The sequence below is a fragment of the Misgurnus anguillicaudatus genome, chromosome 21 (genome assembly GCF_027580225.2).
Source record: "Misgurnus anguillicaudatus chromosome 21, ASM2758022v2, whole genome shotgun sequence".
Lineage (NCBI taxonomy): Eukaryota > Metazoa > Chordata > Actinopteri > Cypriniformes > Cobitidae > Misgurnus > Misgurnus anguillicaudatus.
In genome coordinates this window covers 23,094,203-23,119,320 of record NC_073357.2, presented here as the reverse complement: position 1 = coordinate 23,119,320, position 25,118 = coordinate 23,094,203, and the positions used below count along the sequence as shown (strand labels likewise).

The following is a 25,118-nucleotide window of genomic DNA, read 5'->3' as shown; positions in this document are numbered from 1 at the left end:
AACAGTTCATCCTGATGCTAATTACATTTTTAAGAAACTACCTAATAGTTTCTTGTTGGCTCAATACTTTCCCAAACAGGGTTTAGATTAATCCAGGACTAGGCATTAATTTATTTTGAAAATGTAAGTAGTTTTACAAACATACTTCACATGCATTTTGAGACAAAACAATGGCACTGATGTATGTTAAGATAAGTCAGTGCAAGGTGTTTTTAAATGAAGGCAGCTCAAACATGCACTTTAGTCTGGGGATAAGCCCTGTCCGGTCAGGGTTTATCCTAGTCCCAGACTAAAATGCATGTTTGAGTTGCCTTCATTTAAAAAACATCTTGCACTAAGGTTTGTTTGTAAAAACGCCTTACATTTTCTAATATAATTTAGGCTTGGATTAATCTAAACCCTGTCCGGGAAACCGCCCCTCAAAATGGTGCAATGTGATTTTTTCACATAATTGTAGTTTTGCTCTGCACAGAATGCATTCAATGACACATTTACACGAAGAGTTCAGTTAAGCATGTTCCTTCAGTATGTTAACTAATGACCTAGATTAAGAAAGCAGGGAGGGGAACACAATTTAAAAATGGAGGTAAAAAGTGCAAACAGGCAGAAAGATAAAGAGATGAAGGCACAGATGAACAACAGAAAGACAGTAAGAGAAAGAAGGAGTGTGTAGGTGTGCAGAATGACAGGTATGCTGCCCGGGCTGTTGGAGTGGTTGAGGCAGAACATTGGCTTAAGTTTTTTTTACATTTCCTCATCAGCCTCTCCATCCTTCCCTCAATAGAATCACTTCACTGGAATTCATCTTTATTTGTTTTTATTTAAACATTTTAGTAACATTATAATCACATTTTATGTGAAATTAATTCGTAGATGGTAGATTTGCACTGTATACATTTAAATCAATTTAGCCCCAAGACAAAAGCCCCATGATCATTACTGTTACCAATATTTGTTGGTATCATATAGACAAAGAGGCTGCCATGCCAGTGAAGCTGGCAGGAGGGCAAGAGTCAGTAAATTCAAGCTTAACCTGATAGACAGCCTACATCCATTTCTCTTTCATTTGTCTCATCCCTCCCCCGGTTCTCTTTACTTTCATACTCGCTCAGATCCTGCTCTGCTTCATTCAGTTCTTTGCCATAAGAATGAGTGGCAGTGACTTTTAACTAAAGCTATGAATTTTTTCCAGTGCTGGGTGGAGGTGTTAGGTGTGCATCACTGTCACAGTATTTGTTTGAAATTGTTGAAACGTGTGTCACACCTGTTGACCAGAACCAATTTGCGGTCTGAAAAGGGAGTCTTGTAAAACTCTTCTCACAATTCCACATTCTGAAGTGTATTAGTGAGGAATGCTGGTTACTATTGAACAATAATCATACACACACACTCTCTGGTTTTCTGTGTTTTGTTATGTCAGTCATAAAGTCTTGCTTGTCTTGTTATACCAGTGATTTCTGTCAATGATTGAACTTAAAGTTCATATGATGCTCTTTATTCTTTTTCATGATCTGTTGAACTTGTATAACCATAACAATAGTTTTTTTATGTTGTTAATAATAGGCCCTGAATTAATTAATAATTTTGAAGTTCACATGTGCAGATACTGTACATAATTTAACTATTTTGAATTTGATGAAATATTATAACTTTAGAAAAACAATATGTGAAAGGTGATACCACTTAAAAAAAGGAGTTTTGTGAAATCAAAAAAAATTAAATAAAATAAACAATGCAACAAACACAAAAATAAATTCATAATCATTAAATATCCAATGCGTTCAGATTCAAGACTTATTTCTAAAATTTCCAAATTATTGCACATTTCTAGCTTTAATGCAAGAAAAAAGACACTTTTAAATGCATTAATAATTAAAAGTCAATTGTATTTAAATACTTTATTAAATATTGGACACTTTAGCAATGTAACATGACATGAATAAATTCATAAAACAGTGAATCGTGAAAAATGAATAGGTAACAAAAATCAACCATTTAATACATTTCAATTTTAAAATACAAATTGTGCAGTATACGTAAATGTGTCTACTTTGATCTGACATTAAAATGTTCTGTCAAAATCTATACAGACATTACAGCGACAACAACATAAACAAAAGTAGGTTATTTATAATAACAAGGCAAATTAATAAATTATCTTGGTTCTAATCATAGCTAAAGTGTGTTAACTATTAGGGCTGGGCAAAAAAATAGATTTTTTCGATTAATTGTTTTTTTTAAACGTGGTCGATTCTAAATCGATTCTCAAAGAGCAGAATCGATTTTTTTCAGGCGCTTCATTGACTTTAATACCACCTTCACATACAAAGTCATAGGTATGAAAGCAGTTTAGATTTCACAAGAAAGACGACGACGATAGTGTTCTGGCTTTTAATTTCTTATTATTAATTACCCACTTGTAAACTGCTTTATTAATATATTTGTATTAAATCTATATTCATTGAGTTGAATCGAGTCTAAAAACCGGCCCGAGAACCGGAATCGAAAAATGATTCGAATCAATCGTTTTGATAGCTTGTGAATCGAAATCGAATCGATCTGGAACATCTGAATTGATTCAGCCCTATTAATATTACACTGAGCTAACGTTACAGTGTAAAATTAATGTAACTGTCAAACCTCCCCTCACACAAAATGTGGTCTCCCTTCACGAAAACCATGGTTGTCAAAACTATGGTTATTTTGTGGTTACCATGGTTTTACTACAGTAACCATGGATAATTTCGTAAGGGATGTTTCCTAGAGAACTTTTATTTCTTGCCTGGCTGCAAATCAGCACAACATTGATCTATGCTCACTGTCCCCCCTCATCTTTCGGAAACCGAAACATTTTTATTTTCCACAAGGTATTTTTTCACAGGTCAGTTTATTCAAAATTGAGTGTTCACTTGTTTTTTCAAAAACCATACAGAAATTATCAAATACTTAGCTGGGGCAAATGTGGCCTAATGATAAGAAAGTCAACGTTGTAACCTAAAGCAGTGGTTCTCAAACTGGGGTCCGGGGCCCCCAGGGGAGCCGCGAGATGGTGCCAGGGGGGCGCCAGTTTTATGAAATTTTATAAAATACATTAATTTAGCATGAATTCTGTGTAATTAAACCTAAAAAAAATAAGGCTACTAGCCAACAGCACTACTTTGTATAACGTTTTGTTTAATTAAAATGTTAAATTTTAGAACAGTTTTTTCTCCTAAATTTTCTTTAAGGGGGCCGCGAAGAAGTGCACCGTACACAAGGGGGGGGCCACACGCCGAAAAAGTTTGAGAATCACTGACCTAAAGGTTGTAGTGTTAACTAAATTGGATGGGTAAATACAGAGAACAAAGTCTTATAACTGTGTACATTCTTTTTTTTAGACAGTTTTGAATATGTGCTTGAAAACAACATAAAATGTCTGCTTTATGTAATTGGATTTAGACACAAAAAGTGAGATATAGCCCTTGTTACAAGTCCTCTGTGTGACAAACCCTGCTTCCCAATACACCTGTGCTATGCCTTAAATGTATGTACTGGTTTTTGTCATGGGAAAGTATATTTTAGCGCTTGGCTGAAGAGTATAAAAGTACTGGGACATTGTAACGCATAATGAAAGTGACTGTTGATGCTTAAACGCACATTGTTAGCAATTTTACACATAAAAATACAACTTCTCACATTTTAGCTTTTCTATTTCATAATTTTTGTTTAATGTTTACTATATTATTTAATTATATTATTAATTTAGTGAAGCATCCCAAAACTCCTTCCTCACATATATCAGTTGTTATAATTTTTCCCATAAATAGTGTACCATCCAGGTATTTTAAGGATGCTCATTTCGGCACACTCCTATTTGGGACAATAATTCTAAGCTTTGAATACTATTTAGGCCGTACAATATACGATCTTTATCGGTTGTAAAAGCCATAGGCCAGTTTGCATCGGGTATCTCTCCTCACACTTTCAGAGCTATCTGTTGAAAACTCCACCTTGTGCCACATTAAGGAATTGCATCCATGTCGTCATCAGACAGCCCTGAGGTATTTTCTCTTCGACAGTTACTTTTGACATGATTCAACAAGTACAGTGTACAGACAGAAAATACCGTTAGGATTTGCTTTGGGAGTTACCGAGAGCGGGAAAACAAAGACAGTTAATGGCGATTACAATGCACAGGTAACAGACAAGTTGATTGTATTGTTACATAGACTATTAGGTAAATAACGTTTGTTTCACTGCACTGTTGAGAACTTGGGTCCAGTGTCGAAACACAGGTACAGGCTAAGAAGAAGACAGATAAGGTGGAATGATATAAGTATGGTGGTCAGAGTTGTATGTGAGGCGCAGGGGGTGGGAAAAAATGAAAAGAAGAGAATTTACCTGCAGTAACTTGCTTGCCATTTGACACAGATGCTCACAAAAGCACTCTCTACAGTGAAGTGTGGATATTGATTCGGTTAAATGAAATGTTTAATATTAAAACGACAAGATTCAAACAAAACAATATGAATTTATTAATACTTAGGTGTGACAGGGAGAGTATATTGATAGTGTAGTGTAGTCGTGTAGTGTTAATGTAGTGTTAAAGGGATAGTTCACCCCCAAAATATAAATTCTTTCATCACTTACTCACTTTCATGTTGTTACAAACTAGTATGAAGTTCTTTGTTCTGATGAACAAGAAGGTAGATATTTTGAGGAATGTCTGAAACCAAACCAATCAGAAGCCACATTACTTCCATAGAGAATTAAAGAATACTATGGAAGTCAATGGGGCTTCTGATCGTCATGGTTACAAACATTCCTTTAAATATATTAAAACTCATAATATGAAGGTTTTCGTTTTTTGTGTTTAACTGAAGGAAGTCAAACATCTGGGATGAAGGTGAGTGATTTATAAGAGTTTTCCGATTTTTTTTTGAATGAAAAACAGATTCTTGTTTTTAGTAGCTATTATGTGTTATTACTGATAACTGTGTGATGTATTAAAGTCAACAGACCGAAAAAGCCCACAACATTTCTGAGCAGATGTTTGGTAATTCCAAAAGTTTCTCATTGTTCAGTCTAGACGGACAGGTGTAATCACCAGCGGAGCAATATTTTTGCCGTTTTTGATGGTACAGGGACTGAGGAATGGATAAATGGCCTCAGAGAATTTATCCATAAAAGTGTAGATGTGCAGTTTTGCATCCACGTTATAAAATGACACTTGGCCTTTTTCGTAGTCCACAAACACTCCTATCTTCTGAGGTTTCAGGCTGAGAGGTATGGGAGTGGATGGTTCATTCCTGAAGGCATAGTTTTTCTTGTCCCGCAGGCTAAGGAACCAGTAGCCGTTGCTGGGGCTAACAGTGATCTTTCCCTTTCTGTTGGAAAAGTGACTGGCCACCCCCACGTCCCAGTCAGATTTCCCACCCACCTCTACCTCCCAGTAGTGTCGGCCACCAGAGAATCCCTCACGCCCCAGTACGCAGACTACGCGGTCAAAGCGTTCAGGGTTGTTGGGAACCAGTTGGTGCTTTTCACCGCACCACACCTTCTTTCTGTCGTCTGATAGGATGAGGCGAGGATGGGCAGTGTTAGGGTCCAGGGTCACATCCACTAGTTGAAGAAGTCAAAATAACTACCTTTACTAAGTTGCAAAATTAAGTAACAAAAATTCTACTTTACATGACCTGTAATAATCAAAGTTAAAACAGAAGGGAGCCTAAAAATAATATTAAAAATAGGCACACCTTGTTGCATTTAAATGTTTTAAGATTAAACAACTTAAAAAGTCATTTTAACCATTTTGACTAGAAGTTGCTATAAATTATAAAGTTTTAATAACTTAAGCCCATTCAACAAAAACTTTATTTTATTATTGATACCAACTCCTCACTACAATGCAAATATGACCTCATAACAATTGAGAGAACATTTGTGGTCATTATAGATGTAATACATTTAGTCACAGCATCTATAACCTAAAATCTTGATGTTAAAAAGCCCATGGTATTTGGCAACTCTAAGTTCTTGTTGCACTTACATTTTTAGGTTAAATCAACTTGAATTTACAATTAATTTCAACTTTCTTGATTAGTGTTGAGTTGCTTTAAATTATAAAAATAATGTTAAAATAACTTAAGATAATTTAACTGTATTTTTATAATTGAAAGCAACACTGTAAAAAAACCTTCACTGTAAAAAATACTTTGCTGCCTTAACATTTTTTGTTGAATCAACTAGAATTTACAAGTCATTTCAACTTACTATTATTTATCTTGACTAGAGATGAGTTGTTATAACTACAGGTGAGTTGTTATAACTTATAAAATTAAGTTGACTTTTCTCAACTATATTTTATAAGTTGTGACAACTCATCTCTGTTGACATGACTTGGAAGTCTGAGTTGATTTAACAAAAAATTTTAAGGCAGCAAAGTATTTTTTACAGTGTTGTTGCACTTAAATGTTGAAGTTAAAATAATTTGAATTGACAATTCATTTAAACTTTTTTAGCTAGTGAAGAGTTAAAGTTGAATAAAAATAATGTTTAATCGGCTTAAGTTCTTACAACTTTATTTTTATCATTTATAGCAACTTCTAGTCAAAAAAGTTAAAATGACTTATTAATTTAAGTTGTTTAAACTTAAACATTTAAGTGCAGCAAGTAATTTTTACAGTGTAGTCAAGAACTTAAAAATTTAGGTGCATTAGGTGCATTTTAAAGTATAAATATAAAGTTAAATTAGCTTAAGTTATTAAACATTATTTTTATAATTTAAAGCAACTCATCACTAGTCAAGAAAGTTGAAATTAATTGCAAATTCAAGTTGATTTAACCTAAAAATTTAAGCGCATCATGGACTTCCATGTTGGCAAATACCATGAGCTTTTTAAACATCAAGATTTTAGGTTATAGATGCTGTGGTTAAATTTATTACATCTCTCAATTGTTATGAGGTCGTGTACCACATGCATAGTGAAATGCAAGGAATAAGAAAACAATATGTGTTTAACTTATATAAATATTTATGACTATACAGTAGATATAAGGATGAATTTGTTATCTCGTACCTGCATATTCTTGTATTCTCTTCACTTCTGCAAAAAGGTGACATAAGATAATTTTTTAAAGTAGAGATTTAAGAAGAATTAAAAATATATATAAAAACATCCAAGAACGATAGTTTGATAATAGATCATGGAAAGATGATGTCTGCATATTGAAGAAAAACTTACTTGGGAGAGACTTCATTGGTGATTGTTCAGTGAACACCGAAAGACCTAGAACAAAAATGCATGTTTGAACTGTTTTAAATCACAAAAAACTCACTTGGACTTACATTTCTTAAAATATATCATTGTTTTATTTTAAAATGCACCCTAGTAAGGGTTTTCATAAGGTATGTTTAAAAACTTCTGCCCACAAATGTGCTAGCAACATGCATTTAATTATAACAATATCTGCCACTAGATGGAGCTGTAGCTTGGGGCTAACACAAAACTTACATATTGCAGGTAGTTTCTGAAGTTCCTCCTTAAACTGTTCCAGTAGCTGACAGACAAAAGTGTAAATGGCTTTTGTTCCAAAGTCACAGGTCACTGAAACATCTGTCCAGTCTTTCATTGACAGCGGAGTATTGATATCAGAATAGCTCTGTTGGAGAAAAGCAAGGGATTGTTGTTTCAATGCTTAAGTTTGTTGTGTCTGTAATTGGTTGCCCGCACGGAGTCTGTGAGTTGCCCACCAAAGCACATACTATTAATAGCCTTAATTTTAATATTTATTTATTTGTTACATATTTTTGTATTGCTTGGCTTATTTTATGTATATTAACATTTTAAACAACAATGAAACATTTCAACAAGTAAAATAAAATAAAATGATCAAGTAAAAGAAAAAGTTTGAGTAGACTATATTAAAAAGTAGACCTCCAGATTGTTTTATCCATTGTGGTAGCCCTTGCTTACAAAAAGGTTGGAGACCTCTGGTCTAGATTGTAATTTTATTTAACAATTATTTGTATTCGCTGATAATAAAAGTCTACTCCAACTCTAAATGCCAACATTTTTAATAACGCATTTTAAAAATCCTTAGAGCAATAACAATATTAGTGATCGCTGCCTTACAACTAATGAGTATTAACTAGTAACTACAGAATAAATAGAGAACCAGAGAGATGAGTGTAATGCAGGGGGCGGCAAGTAGATGGTGGGCCACAACATAGACAAGGGATGTTGCTTCGGGAAATATCCCTTATTTTCAAATGACTTTATTTATATTTTAAAGAATTCCTTATCTTTTTACTGGTGCTGAATTATTTGTACTGTGGGCTGTTTATATTTCAGAAAAATACCAAGGAGGACTAGGTTCAAGCTAAAATAAAAAATCTAAACATTTTGAGATTAAAGTCATTATAGTGCCAGATTTAACTAGTAGTTAAGAGAAAATAAGTACAATTACAGGAATAAAGTTGTAATAATGTGAGAATAAAGTTAATATAATGAAAATAAAGGTGTAATATTTAGAGCATAAAATCAATATAATGAGAATAAAGTTGTAATATTTTAAGAATAAATTCAATATAACAAGAATATGTTGTAATATTTTAAGAATAAATTCAGTATAATGAAAATAAAGTCGAAATATTTTAAGAATAAATTCAATATAATGAGAATAAGGTGGTAATATTTTTTAAGAATAAATTTAATATAACAAGAATATGTTCATATATTTCGATAATAGAGTCAATATAATGAGAATAAAGTCGTAATATTTTAAGAATAAATTCAATATAATGAGAATAAAGTTGTAATATTTCAAGAATAAATTCAATATAACAAGAATATGTCGTATATTTCGAGAATAAAGTCAATATAATGAGAATAAAGTCGTAATATTTTGAGAATAAAGTCAACACTATGGGGTAGTTTCCCGGACAGAGATTAGCTTAAGCCAGGAATAGGCCTTAGTTTAACTAGGAAATATAACTACTCTAGTACTAGTCTAATCCTTGTCCGGGGAAACCGTCCCATTAGTATATAAAGTCATAAGGTTTCGGGAATAAAGTTGTTATATTTTGAAAATGATGTCATATGTTTACCTTAGCGTGTTTTGAGTGATGTAAACAAGTACATCTGCAGCAGATACGAAATTACATACCTGCCTTATAATTAAAACAATTTGAGGGAGATGCGCTTAAAAAAAACCCTGAAAGAAAATGCTGATTATCTCTTTATGCATTCATACAATAACACCAAATTCAGCAAACACTTTATTAATAAAACATTCTTTGTACAGGCAAGCAGGTCCCAGAATAAAAATGTAAACCGCTAAAGGGCACGTTTGTTACCTTCAACTGACCTCAACTGAGGTTGTACCAAAAAAAACTATCAGGGACTGCGTACTGTACCCAGTGTAAAAAAAACAAAAGCAAGTTGTACCAAGCTCTACCACGCTGTACTATACAATAGAAAAGTGCCCTGGGCCCGCGGGCCACATGTTGTCGACTGCTGGTGTACTATAATGTAAACTGTCTACAGACCTTTAGTCCAGTGATGTAGTCTTTAGTTTGGGCCACTTTGCCTAGCGCAGCGCTCCTCTTCCTCAACTGTGTGATCTCCTGCTCCAGTTCTCTGATAATCACCTCAGCCTGCTGTTCAGCAGAGCGACGATTCTTCTCAATCACTTCCAACATCCCCGCCTGGCTGCACTCGATGGATTTGACCAAAGTCCCGAAAACCTGCATGCTGCGTTGGGCCTCACGCTCAGAGAGCATCTTAAGTCAAAGGTGAAAAAGAGTGAGACAGAAGAAAGAGAGAGAAATGTTTATCATCATATATGTAGATTTGTAACAGTAAAAAGAGAAAGCTCTCAATGCCTGTTATGATTTAATATATGCAAAGAAGGAGACAAAAGGGACTTCAGTTTCACTCAGTTTCATTGTTGCATTTGGCAGGTGATTACATTACATTGAAAGGTATATAGTTTGTGCATTGTCTATCTCAATAAACTCACTAGCGCGATTCTTCAGTTTCTGCTACAGAAATGCTTTTGAGCTTGACAGAAGAAAGAAATGTACAAAATGTTCAATTTTCTTAAGACCAGGCCTTTTTATGATGTGGGATAAAAAAGACTGTAACTGTTACTTACTTTGATTTCAGTCAGTGATTGTTTGATATCCTCCACTTTCTGCAGTCTTTCTTCGGTCATCTCTTGTATCTCAGTCTCTGTGGTACTAATCTTCATCTGTGTGAAATAAACAGGAAATGATGTAGCAGGACGTGTCCTAGATTTTACCAGTAATGTCAAGTGTAATGTGACACTTTAGTTTCAAACAAGTGATGTGAATGATTAAAATTTTTACATAATTATTATAATTATTACATTTTAACTGTTTCTTTATGTTTGGGAAAGTGGTCTCTTGCCATAAGTAGCCTACTAGTTAATTCAGTGGACCCAAAAAGTGGACCACTTAGTTAAAGGGGCAATAAGTAGGATTTACCCCATCTAGTGGTGAAATTATATTTTGCATTCAAACGAATATTGCTCTCTAGCGCCTCGCTTTTCCAAATGTGTGTTGCAACTACTGTAGCCGTTATGTAATCGCTGATCTCCTTGTCCGTTCCAGCTAGTTCACGTGCTCTGAACGAAAACGCGTTGTGGTAATTAGGGATGGGCATTTCGATTAAGTTTTCTTTGTCGATCGTCGGGAGAATTAACGATCGACTATCGATTAATCATTAATATTTTTTATAATAAAATTTGTTATTTAACTTTAATACTTAAAAAATGCAATGAATACAAATATACAGCGTGTTTTTCCTCGATGAGACCTTTATTACAAGATCAATTTGTGGCAGACAGTTAAACTATGTTTCAAACATATATGTGCGTGCATGTGCGGTGCTCTAAAGCAACGGAACCTGCAGCTGCGAGCCAGCGTTCTTAAACAGAGACCTCATTAGTTCCAAAATAAAAAAACTGATTCATGTTTAACATTAAATTAAACAAAAAACATAATACTTAGATCTGAAAGGTGCAAGATATCTATAACAAATTAGGCTACTTAAAGCCTCGTGAAAAATAACTAACTTCAGTAATTCGCATAAAACTTCTGCACCAGTCTACTGATTTTTTTTGAGAAATAAAAGCATGTTTTGGGGTCAGACGCGACCGCAACCCATGGTGACCGTCAGTCCAGCCGCGGCCGAAAACACCCGCTTCAAGGAGACTGACCGGGATGCACAGGTACCTCAGCGCTAACTTGGCTGGTTGCGCATACAGAGTATGTGTGAAACAGCGTGCGTTTTGTGCCATTCACCATTGTTAAATTATACTAACATAGTCTTTTCGTTTTTATTTGTTGTAAAACAACAGTAGACACAAATTTACTATGGTCTCCAACTCCACAATATACCATAACCATGTTATTTGTAGTAAAATTGCGGAAATACAAATCGTTTTTAATCCGCAAAATAAAAATAAAAACATTTTCACAATGATAAAATCATGGCTAATTTTCCTAAGGTAGTAATTACAAAATTATATATGTTTGAAAGACGAAGATGCGCACCTGTCAATCTATTACATAACAGAGCGAGGCCAGAGACAAACGTCCTCATAAACGGGAGTAATATGGAATAATGTGTGCATCTTTGAATAACTGTAAGTATACATTTCTTTTAAATATATTTTGTCATATAAAGTTTTGAGACATGGCCTAATAATGCTTTTTTCACTTTTATTGCTCATTTAGACTGTGCGGGTAACAGCGTTTTTGACGCATTTACCTCAGAGATTATTTTAGCAATATTGCTTTTTTCCGGTAATAATAATACAATTGATATTTCAATCCTGTTTCGTTGTCTGTTTATTCATTTCATTATGCTGTTATGTTAATGTGAGGATATTTATTTGCCATATGAAACGTGCCGTTATATGAATACTTTTGTATAATATTCAAATATATGCGGAATAATGTGTGCATTTGTGAATAACTGTAGGAATACAGTTGCTTATTTTTGTCACAAAGTTTTGAGAAATAATAATATTGTGAGGATTTATTTCCATATGAGACGCTTTTTGTTGTTGAATACTCTCGTTTATTATTTGGAAATCATATACATACATAGTAGGAAATATATAATGTGGAAGGGTAGACTTGCAAAGTTACTCTGCTTATTTTTATTTATGATATATGTGGAGATAAATGAAGCATTGCAAAACTGCTGATTTGATCCATTCAGAGCCTGACCACCAGGCTAGAGATTTTAAACATCCTTAATCCACACTTACTAGTCTGTCAAATAATATCTAAAATATATTGTTTTGTGAAAAAAAAATGATGCTTTGTTCTATTGTTTATGCGGAAAAGTGTTCACAGAAAGTGTCAATCACATGAACGTTTTATATGCAGAATAAGCGGTCAGCAGCGCACTGCAACGGGTGCTTGACGGATTCGCCGCACACATACGCAAATGCACTGCATACAGAGTATTTGTGAAACAGGAGTTAGATTAAAAAAAATGCATTCGAGTAATTGATAACAAATTAACGTGATCGATGAAATTCTTAACAATCAATTATCGATCGTCGATTAATTATGCCCATCCCTAGTGGTAATGCATTGGTAGGCTAGTGCTTTTTGTCCCTCTCTGCTATTATAGTTTATCAATACGGCGGAACGACATGGAAGCCTCCTTGGACTTACCCGTTCAATGTAAGTAAAGAGAAGAAATTCTAAGCTTACAAAGAAAAGTCAGATCACTGGCAGAGGTCATTTGACACCAACGAGGACATATTTGTGAATAAAGACATTGATTTTGATTAATAAAACACTTAAAACGCTACTTAGTGTCCCTTTAAAAGTAATTGCAAAAATTGGTACAAATAGTTAAGTTAGTTCACCATTCTTGATTAGACTTTTTCACAACACTGTAAAAAATGAAAGCTGCTCTACTTAGAAAAAGTACTTCAATTTTATAAACTTAAATTTTCTCCGTTTAAAGGCTCTCTAAGCGAATCTGCGAGACGTTAGTTATTGTTGACGTTTGAAACTGTTTTCAAACAGACAGAGCGTAGCTAACTCCTCCCCCCCTCCCTTCCGTGCTTTCATGAACATGCCCAACCCCCACCCCCAAATCCTTTTTGTCGTTTATTGGCTGGAATACTTTGTTTTGTTTTGTGATGCTAGGTTTGGCCACTTGTTGATATTGCCGTTTGTGAAGCCTGGGCTGTCTACAGAGATCACGTTTTTTTACAGTTTGATCAGCGGACAGGCAGCAAGCAGATAGTGAGGAGATGTTTCGGGTATGTAACAAAAAATGTTTTATGGTCTAAAACGCTTCAATTCGCTTAGAGCGCCTTTAAGTGAAAAACATAAAGGTCCACTGTGTTTTTTTTAGCGGCATCTAATGGTGAGATTGCAAATTGCAACCAACCTCAACTTCAAAATGCAAAGAGAAGCTACGGTAGCTGCCACAGGGCAAAATGTCGTTGTCTGATACAACATAGGGACAAAACACGCTCTGTAGAAAAGTTTATCCATTTAGGCCTACTGTAGAAACATGGTGGCGACTTCCATGTAAGGAGACACAATGTATGGAGATAAACATGTACCGCCTTTATACACCACTGATAATATAGTCATGTACACTGTAAAAAGAAAAAGTTGGATGTAACTACAGAAGAGTCAAGTTTTAAATAGGAAAAATATCGAAACTCTTAGCGCGATGCTAATGGTCTAATCGGATTCAATGGATTATGCTAAGCTATGCTAAAAGTGCTAGCGCCAGACACGGAGATCAGCGATTCAAAAACGGTAAGAATCAAATGTTTAACTCTAGGGGAGCTGGAAAATGAGCATATTTTAAAAAACATGGAATGTCCCTTTAAAAAAATACTTTAAAGCGTAACTAAACCCCTGGTCAGAGCCTGACTCCACCCACTGGCAATATTTGAAAAATGCAAGAAAAGTAGGCAGATCCCAACAGAGATAAAGGGGACGACCTAAGCTCGTACCAAGTGTGTGATGAGATCGTAGCAAGGGCGTGGTAAGCTTGAAACTGCTTACGTCACGAGTCATTTTTTTGGACCCAACATCCAATAGGGAAATTCAACTGCAGTAGCCACCGTTCAACCTGAAGAGGGCAGCACTCAGACGTTTTTACACCATATATTGTAGTATTGAAACACTTTATATCCAAATGTCAAATAACTTACTAAAATCAATGAACAGCACTAATAAACCATCATTCTTACAGATCAGTAACTAAAAAAAGTTGGATTAGGGTTTAGTTACTCTTTAATTGGTAACACCTGAAATACTGAAGCATTTTCTCCGCGTCAAATTCGTAGGCGTTACCAATTGGATACATTTTTTTATTTGAACCAACTTTTAAAGTGAACGAAATATGCAATGTTTTCAAAGTTTGGCTTAATGGTGTATGTTTGGGGTACGTGCAAAATCCATGACTGCATTGTTAAGTTAACACCTGTTCATAAATACCAAACTGGTGAGGCTGCTGCCATTTTGGATCTTTATACATGACCCAATGGCCAAGTGACAGATGCTGGAGGATTTAATAAAATGTAAAATTGTAAAGTTGAAATTTAGATTTAGTGGGCTTACATTTTCATTCATACACTGAGCAAACACTTTCAACCAGCGACTCACAATGTGTACAAAAACCTAAACATTCTAATAATAAGCATATTTCCTGGGAATGTAGGTATACAGGATAATGGCCTGGTGGTATTTGATTTTGAATGGTTTCTAAATTTCTTAATTTTTGTTTGTAGTAGATTAACTAAATACAATTATGACTGACTCACATTTTATGAGATATGCAGTGGGGAGGTTTTTAATTAAAATGAATTGTTTTTTATCTATTAAAAATGTGTGAATGCTAAAAAAATGATTGCTCTTCATTCCTCCCTACCTTATTACTTTGCCACTCGTCCTCCGCGCAAGAGATGTTGTGTGATTGATGTTCTGTTTGTCCACACTCCACACAAATACATTCCAGATCAGTATGACAGAACAGCTCCAGGTTTCTGAGGTGTTTTGGACAAAGAGGCACTTGCATGGCATCTGCAGCCCCGCTCAAGGTAAACCTCCTCAGAGACACCTTGTTCGTAATAATAAGAGGCTGGGTGTCATTGGTACTGTCCTCGTTTGCTGTCACAGTTTGGTCAGGTCCACTTTTATTGCGAAAGCTATGAGCACTGACACGCCTGGCAAATTTCCGCTTGAATTTGGTAAAGACATCACCTGGAAGATGCCCTGGCTCTTCTGTACCATCCACTGACCCCTGTGTTATTTCCTCTTCCTCAAACTCCTCACTGCCCTCTACTCCCCCGCCGGCCCCCGTTTTGATTGTCATTTGCTTGAACTGTTCTGTGATTTCGCGGATCGTTCGATTAATTTGGAGATCGGGCTTTCTCTTGAAGGCCTGCTTGCAGAGGGGGCACTGGCAGTGCTTGGATGAATCCCAATAGTTATCGATGCAAGCCATGCAGAAGCTGTGGCCGCACGGCGTAGATACGGGATTGTTAAACACATCTAAGCAGATGGAGCACAGCAGATGGTCCTCGGAAAGGAAGCTGCGTGAGAATGGCATGGCTGCGAGGAGAACTACAGGAGATGAGAAGAAAGATGAGAAAAGGTGTACAATGCTAAAAGGAAATGTAATGACCTGACATGACATGTAGTGGAAAAGAATATAATTTGCATGTTCAGAATGTATTTCTTGATAAGCAGTGACATATAACCTATAGGCAAAATGCTTTTTGGTGCATTGGCTTTAGCAGTGGCTTCCTCTGTGGTCAACAGGCATGCACGCCACTCGCGTTCACTCTACGTCTTGTGGTGTCAAGGGAAACACCACAGCTTGACTTTATATAGCCATCTGTGCAGAACTTGCATGACCATTTTTGTCTCTAATCACAAAACGCTCTTGACGAGGTGTTAACTTCAGTCGACGTCTTGGACATCTCAGAACACCTACCCCAAACCTGACCATAAATATCGAAACTCTTTGGTTTTTCTTTAGCGCGATGCTAATGGTCTAATCAGATTCAATGGATTGTGCTAAGCTATGCTAAAAGTGGTCAGCTGAATGGATTCCAAAATGGTAAAACTCAAGTGTTTAACTCTAGGGGAGCATTTTTTAAAAAAAGTGGAATGTCCCTTTAACTATGTCATGAACAGGAGGCAGAACCCAAGCACAGAGATTTCAGGGGTAACAGAAACAGTTTATTTAACAAGAACAAAAAAGAAAAACAAAACCCACAAGGGGACAGACTTAAAGGAATATTCTACTCTTTTGCCATATTAAACTATGTTATTACCTCAACTTAGACGAATTAATACATATCTATCTTTTTTCAATGCGTGCACTGTACAAAGCGTCGTGAATGTGTTAGCATTTAGCCTAGCCCCATTCATTCCTATGGTACCAAACAGGGAAGCCACCAAACACTTTCGTGTTTTCCCTATTTTAAGACTGTTACATGAGGAGTTATACCAGTAAGTATGGTGCCACAAAATAAATTTTTTTTTGGTACCATAGGAATGAATGGGGCTAGGCTAAATGCTAACACATTCACAACGCGATGTACAGTGCACGCATTGAAAAAAGATAGGTATGTATTAATTCGTCTGGGTTGAGGTAATAACATAGTTTAATATGGCAAAAGGGTAGACTATTCCTTTAAGACTAAACTGGACTATACTTGACATAATACTAGACTTGATTAAACTTTCTATAAACAGCAAACGTACAAACCAAACAAGCATAGGACAGCAAGCAAGGGCATTAAATAAGGGAACAAATCAAGAGGGCAACAGGTGACATAAATCAAACAATAACAAGGATAATTAACGAGGAGACCAGGCGTAGTGCATACTGGTATTTGTTTACCACTAGCAGATGCTGATGACCAGTGTTGGGGGTAACACATTACAAGTAACGTGCATTACGTAATAATATTACTTTTCTGATTTAAGGAGTAAAGTAACGCATTACTTTTAAATGTACACATTAATATTTGAGTTACTTTTTAAAAAAGTAATGCAAGTTACTTTTTTAGTTTAATTAATTTGATAAAAAAAATTATGTACTGAATTAAACTAAATGTAGTCACATTATGCACTCTTTGCGTATATGCCTGTGTGGGAACAATTTGAGTCAGAAACTGAGATGGCAGGCCAGAGCTCGACATTTTTGTGATGAAATATGCAATTTCTGAATGCAGAACTTTTCAGTCATAAAAACACATGCAAGGACTGAAAGAGATCAAGCTTCAGCCAAGAAAAAGTAACACAAAAGTAACTAAAAAGTAACGTAAGCATTACTTTCCATGAAAAGTAACTAAGTAACGCAATTAGTTATTTTTTTTGGGAGTAACTTAATATTGTAATGCATTACTTTTAAAAGTAACTTTCTGGTGACGTTGCGCTAACGTGTGATGCAGCCGTCGAAGCCTCTGTGTCATCATCGTACAGTCTACATGCTTGTCGTACCCGAGTTTAAACAATCCACATCGCACAGTGTGATAAGGTAATGATCTTATAGGAGTGCAAAAATCCTGCAGTGTGTTCCGTGCTTAAAGCCCGGGATACACGGCACGATTATTGGCTGTCCCAGACGAAAGATTGCCATCATGAAACAATCGTTGTGATTTCTGTGATCGTGGCTCTTTATCGGTGGTCCTATGTTGTACAGTGAGAGAGGTTCAAAGACGACCATTTTCCTGGTCTTGTGTCCAAAGATAGCCTACGACAGTGGTTCTCAAACTGGGGTCCGGGGCCGCAAGATGGTGCCAGGGGGGCCCCAGTTTTATGACATTTTATAAAATACATTATTTATCATGAATTCTGTGGATTTAAACCTAAAAAAATAAGGCAGCACTACTTTGTATGATTTAATGTTTTGTTTAATTAAAATGTGAAGTTTTAGAACAGTTTTTCTTTGGGGGGGCCGCGAAGGAATGCATCGTACACAAAGGGGGCGCATGCTGAAAAAGTTTGAGAACCACTGGCCTACGATAGTTTTCTGGCAGTGTCAGAAATTCAGCATGATCAACAGTGTGTTTGCTGCTACAACCTGCATACTGGTATTTGTTTAGCGGATGCTGGTGACGTTGTGCTAACGTGTGACGCAGCCTTCGAAGCCTCTGTGTCATCATTGTACAGTCTACATGCTTGTCGTACTCAAGTTTAAACGGTCCATGTCGCACAGTGTGATAAGGTAATGATCTTATAGGAGGGCAAAAATCCTGCAGGGTATTCCGGGCTTAAGACAAGACCAGATCCTGACAGGATCCTGACAAAGTAGACACAAGATGTGTTATTTTAACACATTCGTTTTAACAGTGTGTGTGATGATTGATTAGATTAGATTAATTCCCTAGTAAATTCCTGTAAATTACTAATTTTATTTTACTTTTTTGCTAATATATTCATTGGGGTGTACTCATTTTTGCATCACTCATTTGATTTAAATTTGATTTTTTATTAAGATGGTAAGTGACTTTTAGTCTTTTGGTTATAAAAACAAATGTTTAATAAAGCAAATTGGTCTCATATTTACTAACAAATGGAAACAAATGTTAATTTTCAAAGGGGGTGTACTCATTTATGCTGAGCACTGTATGTGAAACTGGACCACAAGACCGTCATAGCTAATAATACATTGTACACTCTTAAAAGAAATTTGTTAAAATAACACACATTGTGTCTAGTTTAGGACAACACATCTAACACATCTAAATGTGTTAGATGTATATCGAGGCAGTTTCCCGGACAGGGTTAGTCCTAGACTAAAATGTTTGATAAAACTAGTTATTTATCCTAATTAAACTCGGGCCTAGTCCTGGCTTAAACTAATCCCTGTCTGGGAAACCACCCCGTCACGTGTTAAATAGGAAAACACAAAACAATGTGTTAAAATTAACACATCCTTCTTGTATGTGTCAAAATTAAGTTAAGATCCTGTTCCATGAAGATGTTGTGTAAATTGTAAAATAGTGATGGTAATAAAACTGTGCTAAAACAAGAAAGCTAGGCTTTTTTACAATATTTGTACAACTTATCAAAAAGTAAGTTGAATTGACTTGCATAATTAAGTTGTTTAGTCAAGTAGATATAGAATGCACTCAAAACGGGAAAAAAAGCTCAGACTCAATCAGACCAAAAAAAGTCTATCAAAAATATTTTGTATTTATCATATGCAAAAATGAAAAGGTGAATACAGTGCAAAGTGTATAAAACAGACCAGTGCGCAGACGTTTCAGCCCATTCTTTCTTCAGTGCTCATCTCACTTACAGGCACACTTGCAAGGTGATCTAAATCAATAAGGGATAATTGTACAACCCCAAATCAGAAAAAGTTGGGACACTGTAGAAATATTCTATTCACAATAGAATATAAATAACATATCAAATGTTGAAAGTGAGAAATTTGGAAATGTCATGCCAAATATTGGCTCATTTTGGATTTCGTGGGAGCTGCACATTCCAAAAAAAGTTGGGACAGGTAGCAATAAGAGGCCGGAAAAGTTAAATGTACATATAAGGAACAGCTGGAGGAGGACCAATGTTTAGGAATAGGAATGTTGTCCCATTCTTGTCTCATAACAACTTGGGATGTCCTTGTCCTCTTTAGTCTGGATGAAATGGCATCCCAGTTTTCCAAAAAGAACTTCAAATTTTGATTCGTCTGACCACAGAACAGTTTTCCACTTTGCCAAAGTCCATTTTAAATGAGCCTTGCCCAGGGAAAACGCCTGCGCTTGTCATCATGTTTAGATATGGCTTCTTTTTTGACCTATAGAGTTTTAGCTGGCAACGGCGAATGGCACGGTGGATTGTGTTCACCGACAATGTTTTCTGGAAGTTTTCCAGAGCCCATGTTATGATTTCCATTACAGTAGCATTCCTGTATAGGATGCAGTGCCGTCAAAGATAGAGATTGTTCCAGATTCTCTGAATCTTTGGATAATATTATGCACTGTAGATGATGATAACTTCCAACATTGGGGGAATTGGTGATTCTCTGCCCATCTTGACTTCTGACAGACACTGACACTCTGACAGGCTTTTTTATACCCAATCATGTTGCCAATTGACCTAATAAGTTGCAAGTTATTCCTTAAGCTGTTTCTTGTATGTACATTTAAATTTTCTGGCCTCTTATTGCTACCTGTCCCAACTTTATTTGGAATGTGTAGCTCTCATGAAATCCAAAATGAGCCAATATTTGGCATGACATTTCAAAATGTCTCACTTTCAACATTTGATATGTTATTTATTTTCTATTGTAAATAAAATATAAGTTTATGAGATTAGTATTGTTTTTACTCACAATTTCTACACTCAAAAAAATGATTCATTGGATTAACTCAATAAAATTGTGGGCAGGATTTCCATCCAATATGAATGTGTGTGTACCCCTAACTCATAAAAAACTGCTTTACACATTGAAAATATATTGAGTTAGTCCAACTCAATTTAAAGTAAATGGCAATACTCAATTAGTTGCCTCAACTCAATTTAGTTTAGTCTGAATAACTCAATTAAGCGTAGTTTGAATAGCTCAATGTAGTGTAGTCTGAATAACTCAATTCTGTTATTTCATCTTAAACATTTTTATATCATACTAATTAGAAGCACATGTTAGCATGCTAATAATAATAACACATGATACTTTGGATGAGCATGTGAGAAGAGACTGAACTCCAAACAGGCATTAACACAGTTAATGCTCATTGAGAGTAATACCTCACATCCACAACCTAACCACAGGCGCCACTCGTCTGCACGATGGTAACCAAACAATTTGAAAAAATATAACACAAACACTTCTAAATCAATAAGATAAACGGACATTAAACACTATTAAGTCTTTCTCTTTACCTAATAATGCATAAAATAACATTAAATTAAAAAAATTACTCTCCAAAAGCAGTTGCATGCAAAGCATGCTGGGAAATTATTTTTCCAGAACCCAAAGTCAAACTAATTGTGTTAACGCAATTAAAAATAAATCAATAAATTATAGTACATATTCATTTTGTGTTAGACTAATTAAAAATATATACTTATTTCTCTTAATGAGTTTTTTTTTATTAATTGAACACAATTTTAATGTGTCATGTCTAAGAAGGGCTTGAATCATTTTTTTGAGTGTACAGTGTCCCAACTTTTTCTGATTTGGGGTTGTAATGCAAGCTGTTTCCCTTCACAAAATACATGAAACGTCTGCTCTCTGGTCGGTTTTAGTTTGCACTGTTGTCACTTTTGCATATTATAAATAAAAAAGTATTTTTGATAGACCTTTTTTGGTCTGATTGAATTTTTTAGTGTGTGAACATTTTCCTACAACTTATTGGACTCAACATAATAAAGTTGTTTAAACTTCATTCCGCTCTCAGTGTGTTATACCCCTGCCCCTGTGTGTAGCGGCTATGAATCTTGTCCTTTTTCTATGGAAAAACACGAACACACAATAACTTGCACATAAATGCAACCATTCATTAGTTCTGCTGACATTATTCTGTCAGCACACAGAAATTATTTTAAACATGAATTGAGTAATGATGGATTGCATTGAACAAATACCAACAACATTTCAAATGGAATTTACAAATAAATAATTCGGTTATTTTTGAGTTTTTATTATTTTAGGGGTGGTTTCCCGGATAGGGATTAGACTAGTCCTAGACTAAAATAAATCTAAGAGCTGTCCAAACTAAAAACAACTTGCACTGACATATCTTAAAATACATCAGTGCCCTTTGTTTTGCCTCAAAATACACACAAGTAATGTTTTTACACTGAAAAAAATGATTCATTGAATTTAATCAACTCTTTAAGGTAAGTGGTTGCAATCAATTTATTTAAGCTACATTTAAACAAAAGTTTTATATTTTATTTTACGTTACTAATCTTTTTTGTTTAAATGTAGCTTAAATAAATTGATTGCAACCACTTACCTTAAAAAAATTGATTAAATTCAATGAATCATTTATTTCAGTGTAGGCATGTTTATTAAAACTAGTTATATTTCATAATTAAACTAAGGCCTAGTCCTGGCTTAAGCTAATCCCTGTCCGGGAAACCACCCCTTAAAGTTTAATAACCATCACATTTATTTAGTATTTTTTTACATTGTGCAATCATTGTGATTTCATTGAAAGGAAACCTGATATATCTAATAGCAATTACATTCACATTTAAAAAAAATGCAGCATGACGTTAAAACAACATAGTTTTGCAAGTTAATTCAACATACTATTTTATGTTTTGACCTGTGATAAGTTGACATAGCTTTTAAAAAGAAGTTGAAATTGTTTAACTTATTTTTTTTTTAATTATAAAAAAAAAACGAAATGTTGATTTGACAAAGATGCTGCTTTTTTACAGTACATGGATTTAAAGGGTCTTCGATAAGTTAAATTATAGGATACTCTCAGATCATTCAGGGTGTCGGTAATGCACAAACAAATGTTGTACCGAAATCAATAAAAGCAACTTTTAGTATGGCTACAATGCAGTTTCAAAGTTAATTTTAAGTCTTAAATCCATCTATGAAAACATAAAATCACAAAATTACACAGATTTGTAAATTACCTCTTTAGGGTTCTTCTTTAATTTGATTTTTTTTCTCCTCCTTGCGTTATATCCAGGTAATTCAGTGGTACAGGTGTGCACAAGTGAAAAGCTTACATGTGCTTGGCTTTTGGTTCACTGATCTGCACCTCCCTTCCTACCCCCCACTTTTCTCTCTCATTCTTTGCTTTATCTGCAATACATTCTAGGTTCAAACCTGTCAGTCAAGATTCCATTAGATTACAGTACATGCTTGACTCGAATACACCTCTTCATTAGGTTTTATGTTCAAAAGAATCTTTTTTTACAGAAATATAAGTAGTTTGTTCCTGTGAATGACACTGATCATATCAATACGTGAAGCGAACCAAAGGTCCGTCGAGGAAAAACCTGATGTCATTTTAAATGAGCAGACAAACAAATGTGTTTTGAAAGTGAGAGCCAGATGGTGATGAGGTTTATAGGTACATAATGTCTGCAGAGAGGCTTATCATCCAGATATTGCTTCATTTGAAGAATGGTATTTGAGCCCAATGCTACTCTACAACTGCCATAAATAGTAGGAAAGTGCATTAGAGAGCACGAGATAAGCAATAGTAAGAAAGACAACAAGTGATCAGGGCAAACTGGTCACGTACAACATTGCTGAAGTTGGTTTCAACCAGTTCTTGCCTTTTCTTGTCACTTGTTTGTGTCACATTTAAAAAAAAACATATATTTACTTCAGACAAATTTTTAAAGTTTGGTTTTACCCTTGTACAAGAGGAAGCTCATTATTAAAGAGGAAGTGGTTCCCTTTTACACCATTTTTAGTGCTATTTAGCACCATTTAGCGACAGTGAGTTAAAGAATGATTGTTTTGTATGATGTGAGAACCAAAACTAGAAACAATCAGTCTGTGATTTGTATACAACATTTTATTTTAAGTGTTATTTTATTATATTACCACAGCAGGACACATATGTATAATGTTTACATTAAGCTGCGATGTCACAGAAGACTCAGTACATTATAAGAGGTTAATCAATAATTGTATTTTCCATATATACCATATTCTAAAAATATAAAAATATAAAATACAAATTGTTCAGAGTTTGTTCGTAGTTGTTTGATTGACATAGCAGCCCATCAAAAGCACAATTTTTCTTATACATAACAATAGATATCTCGAAAAGATCTAATATCAGGTCTTTAACATGGAACCTCTCTGTGTTTTTCAGACACGCTCTTTGCTCTCTTCATCTCGTAGACAATTTTGGCCGCCTCATCTGAGAGACTCTGGAGAAGAAAACATTTAGTTATTGAGCTATAGTTCACATACAATCTCTATAAGGTGAATACAACATTGTTACAGTATTTATCTCATATATATGCTTAATCTTTAAATTTTTTGAAAGGGTGGTTCAATGGTATTCCATGCATTCTGACTTATTAACACAGTTATAGAGTTGTTTCCTCATGCTAAATGTAGGCAAAGTGTCAAAAAAACAGTTGGGCGTGTTACAGAGTATTTCTGCGCCGAATGCACTTCGCCAGGGTTTGTACAAGTTTCGTACAAGTTTTTTTCGATTAGAGGTCCAGCTGACGTTTCAGGGGTTTCTATACGTATCACTTCTTTTTATGGGCAATTACCCCGGAAAACCCCGCCCACCCATCAATCAGCGGGAGAGGCTAGAACTTGCAAACATCACATCACGCGACACAGCTTTGTTTCATTTCAAAACTCAACAATGGCACGAATGAAGAAGTGTGTTTTTGGATGTAAGGAGAAGAAAACCAGCCTTATAAAAATAATGGATATAGTTTATTATCCGGGGTAGCAGTGGAGTTTTGCGTGTGTGTTTGATGCGCTGGATTTTCCCATGCGTGTGGCATGCTATAAGTAAGACTTCTGTCTTATGTTGGAAATAGGCAAATGCATATTATATAAACGACACAAACATGTAGTGAATCATAAGTTAAACCGTGTTGTATGACTCGTACTTGCTGCTCCCGCGGTAGTAACTCCTCCTTCATTTTTTCGTACGTTATCGGAAAGATTCGGTAAAGCTAATCTTTCTATTATAAATCTGATTAAACTAAAGACTCTTCGCAGATATAAAGGATGTCATGCTACTCTATAGGTACTCAAGATTAACATCAGAAATGCAGAAACAGCGTGTGTTATCTGAGTTTTAAAGTCACACTGTGGGTAAAATCAACTAATTTGCATATTCATAGATCAGCGTATACTAAATGTGGCAAGTACATTCAAGCTGTTTTAAAGCATGATGAATTTACTGTGACAGATAACACTTTTATATACGCTATTATGATGCTCAAATATGAGTTTTAACTGATAAAATTATTGACTACAGTGGGACTTTAAAAATGTTGTTTTATTCAAACTTAACACATTTTCAAACTTTACACTGAAGCTTTTATTCATTTTTAAAGGTCACGTTCTTCCTGATCCCATTTTTCAAACTTTAGTTAGTGTGTAATGTTGCGGTTAGAGCATAAATAATACCTGTAAAAT

General features: G+C 35.1%; 2 protein-coding genes across 2 annotated transcripts in view; both read right to left on the bottom strand.

The window, feature by feature from the left end:
• Nucleotides 1–2,335: 2,335 nt before the first annotated feature.
• Nucleotides 2,336–23,282, bottom strand: LOC129438681 (E3 ubiquitin-protein ligase TRIM39). The gene is made up of 8 exons (XM_055197515.2): nt 22,622–23,282; nt 14,928–15,622; nt 10,138–10,233; nt 9,530–9,763; nt 7,494–7,641; nt 7,224–7,268; nt 7,059–7,085; nt 2,336–5,601 (listed from the first exon to the last, which is right to left on the bottom strand). Exons 2-8 carry the CDS (start codon nt 15,606–15,608, stop codon nt 5,060–5,062), a joined length of 1,773 nt encoding a protein of 590 aa, XP_055053490.2. The 5' UTR covers nt 15,609–15,622; nt 22,622–23,282; the 3' UTR covers nt 2,336–5,059.
• Nucleotides 23,283–23,502: 220 nt separating this feature from the next.
• LOC129438675 (circularly permutated Ras protein 1) overlaps nt 23,503–25,118 on the bottom strand; it is a 68,950-nt gene continuing 67,334 nt past the window's right edge. Inside the window, exon 20 of the mRNA XM_073859859.1 lies at nt 23,503–23,878. Within this exon, the coding sequence (XP_073715960.1) occupies nt 23,792–23,878 (87 nt within the window). The 3' untranslated portion in view covers nt 23,503–23,791. The remainder of the gene's footprint in view (nt 23,879–25,118) is intronic.

Excerpts from the sequence above, each read along its gene's own strand:
- LOC129438681 (XM_055197515.2), bottom strand. The coding sequence starts at position 15,608 with ATGCCATTCTCACGCAGCTTCCTTTCCGAGGACCATCTGCTGTGCTCC. Across the intron at positions 7,642-9,529 it reads ACTACATCACTGGACTAAAG|AGCTATTCTGATATCAATAC; the intron begins GTCTGTAGACAG and ends TTTCTCCAACAG. Across the intron at positions 7,269-7,493 it reads TCAGAAACTACCTGCAATAT|GTCTTTCGGTGTTCACTGAA; the intron begins GTAAGTTTTGTG and ends TTTTTGTTCTAG.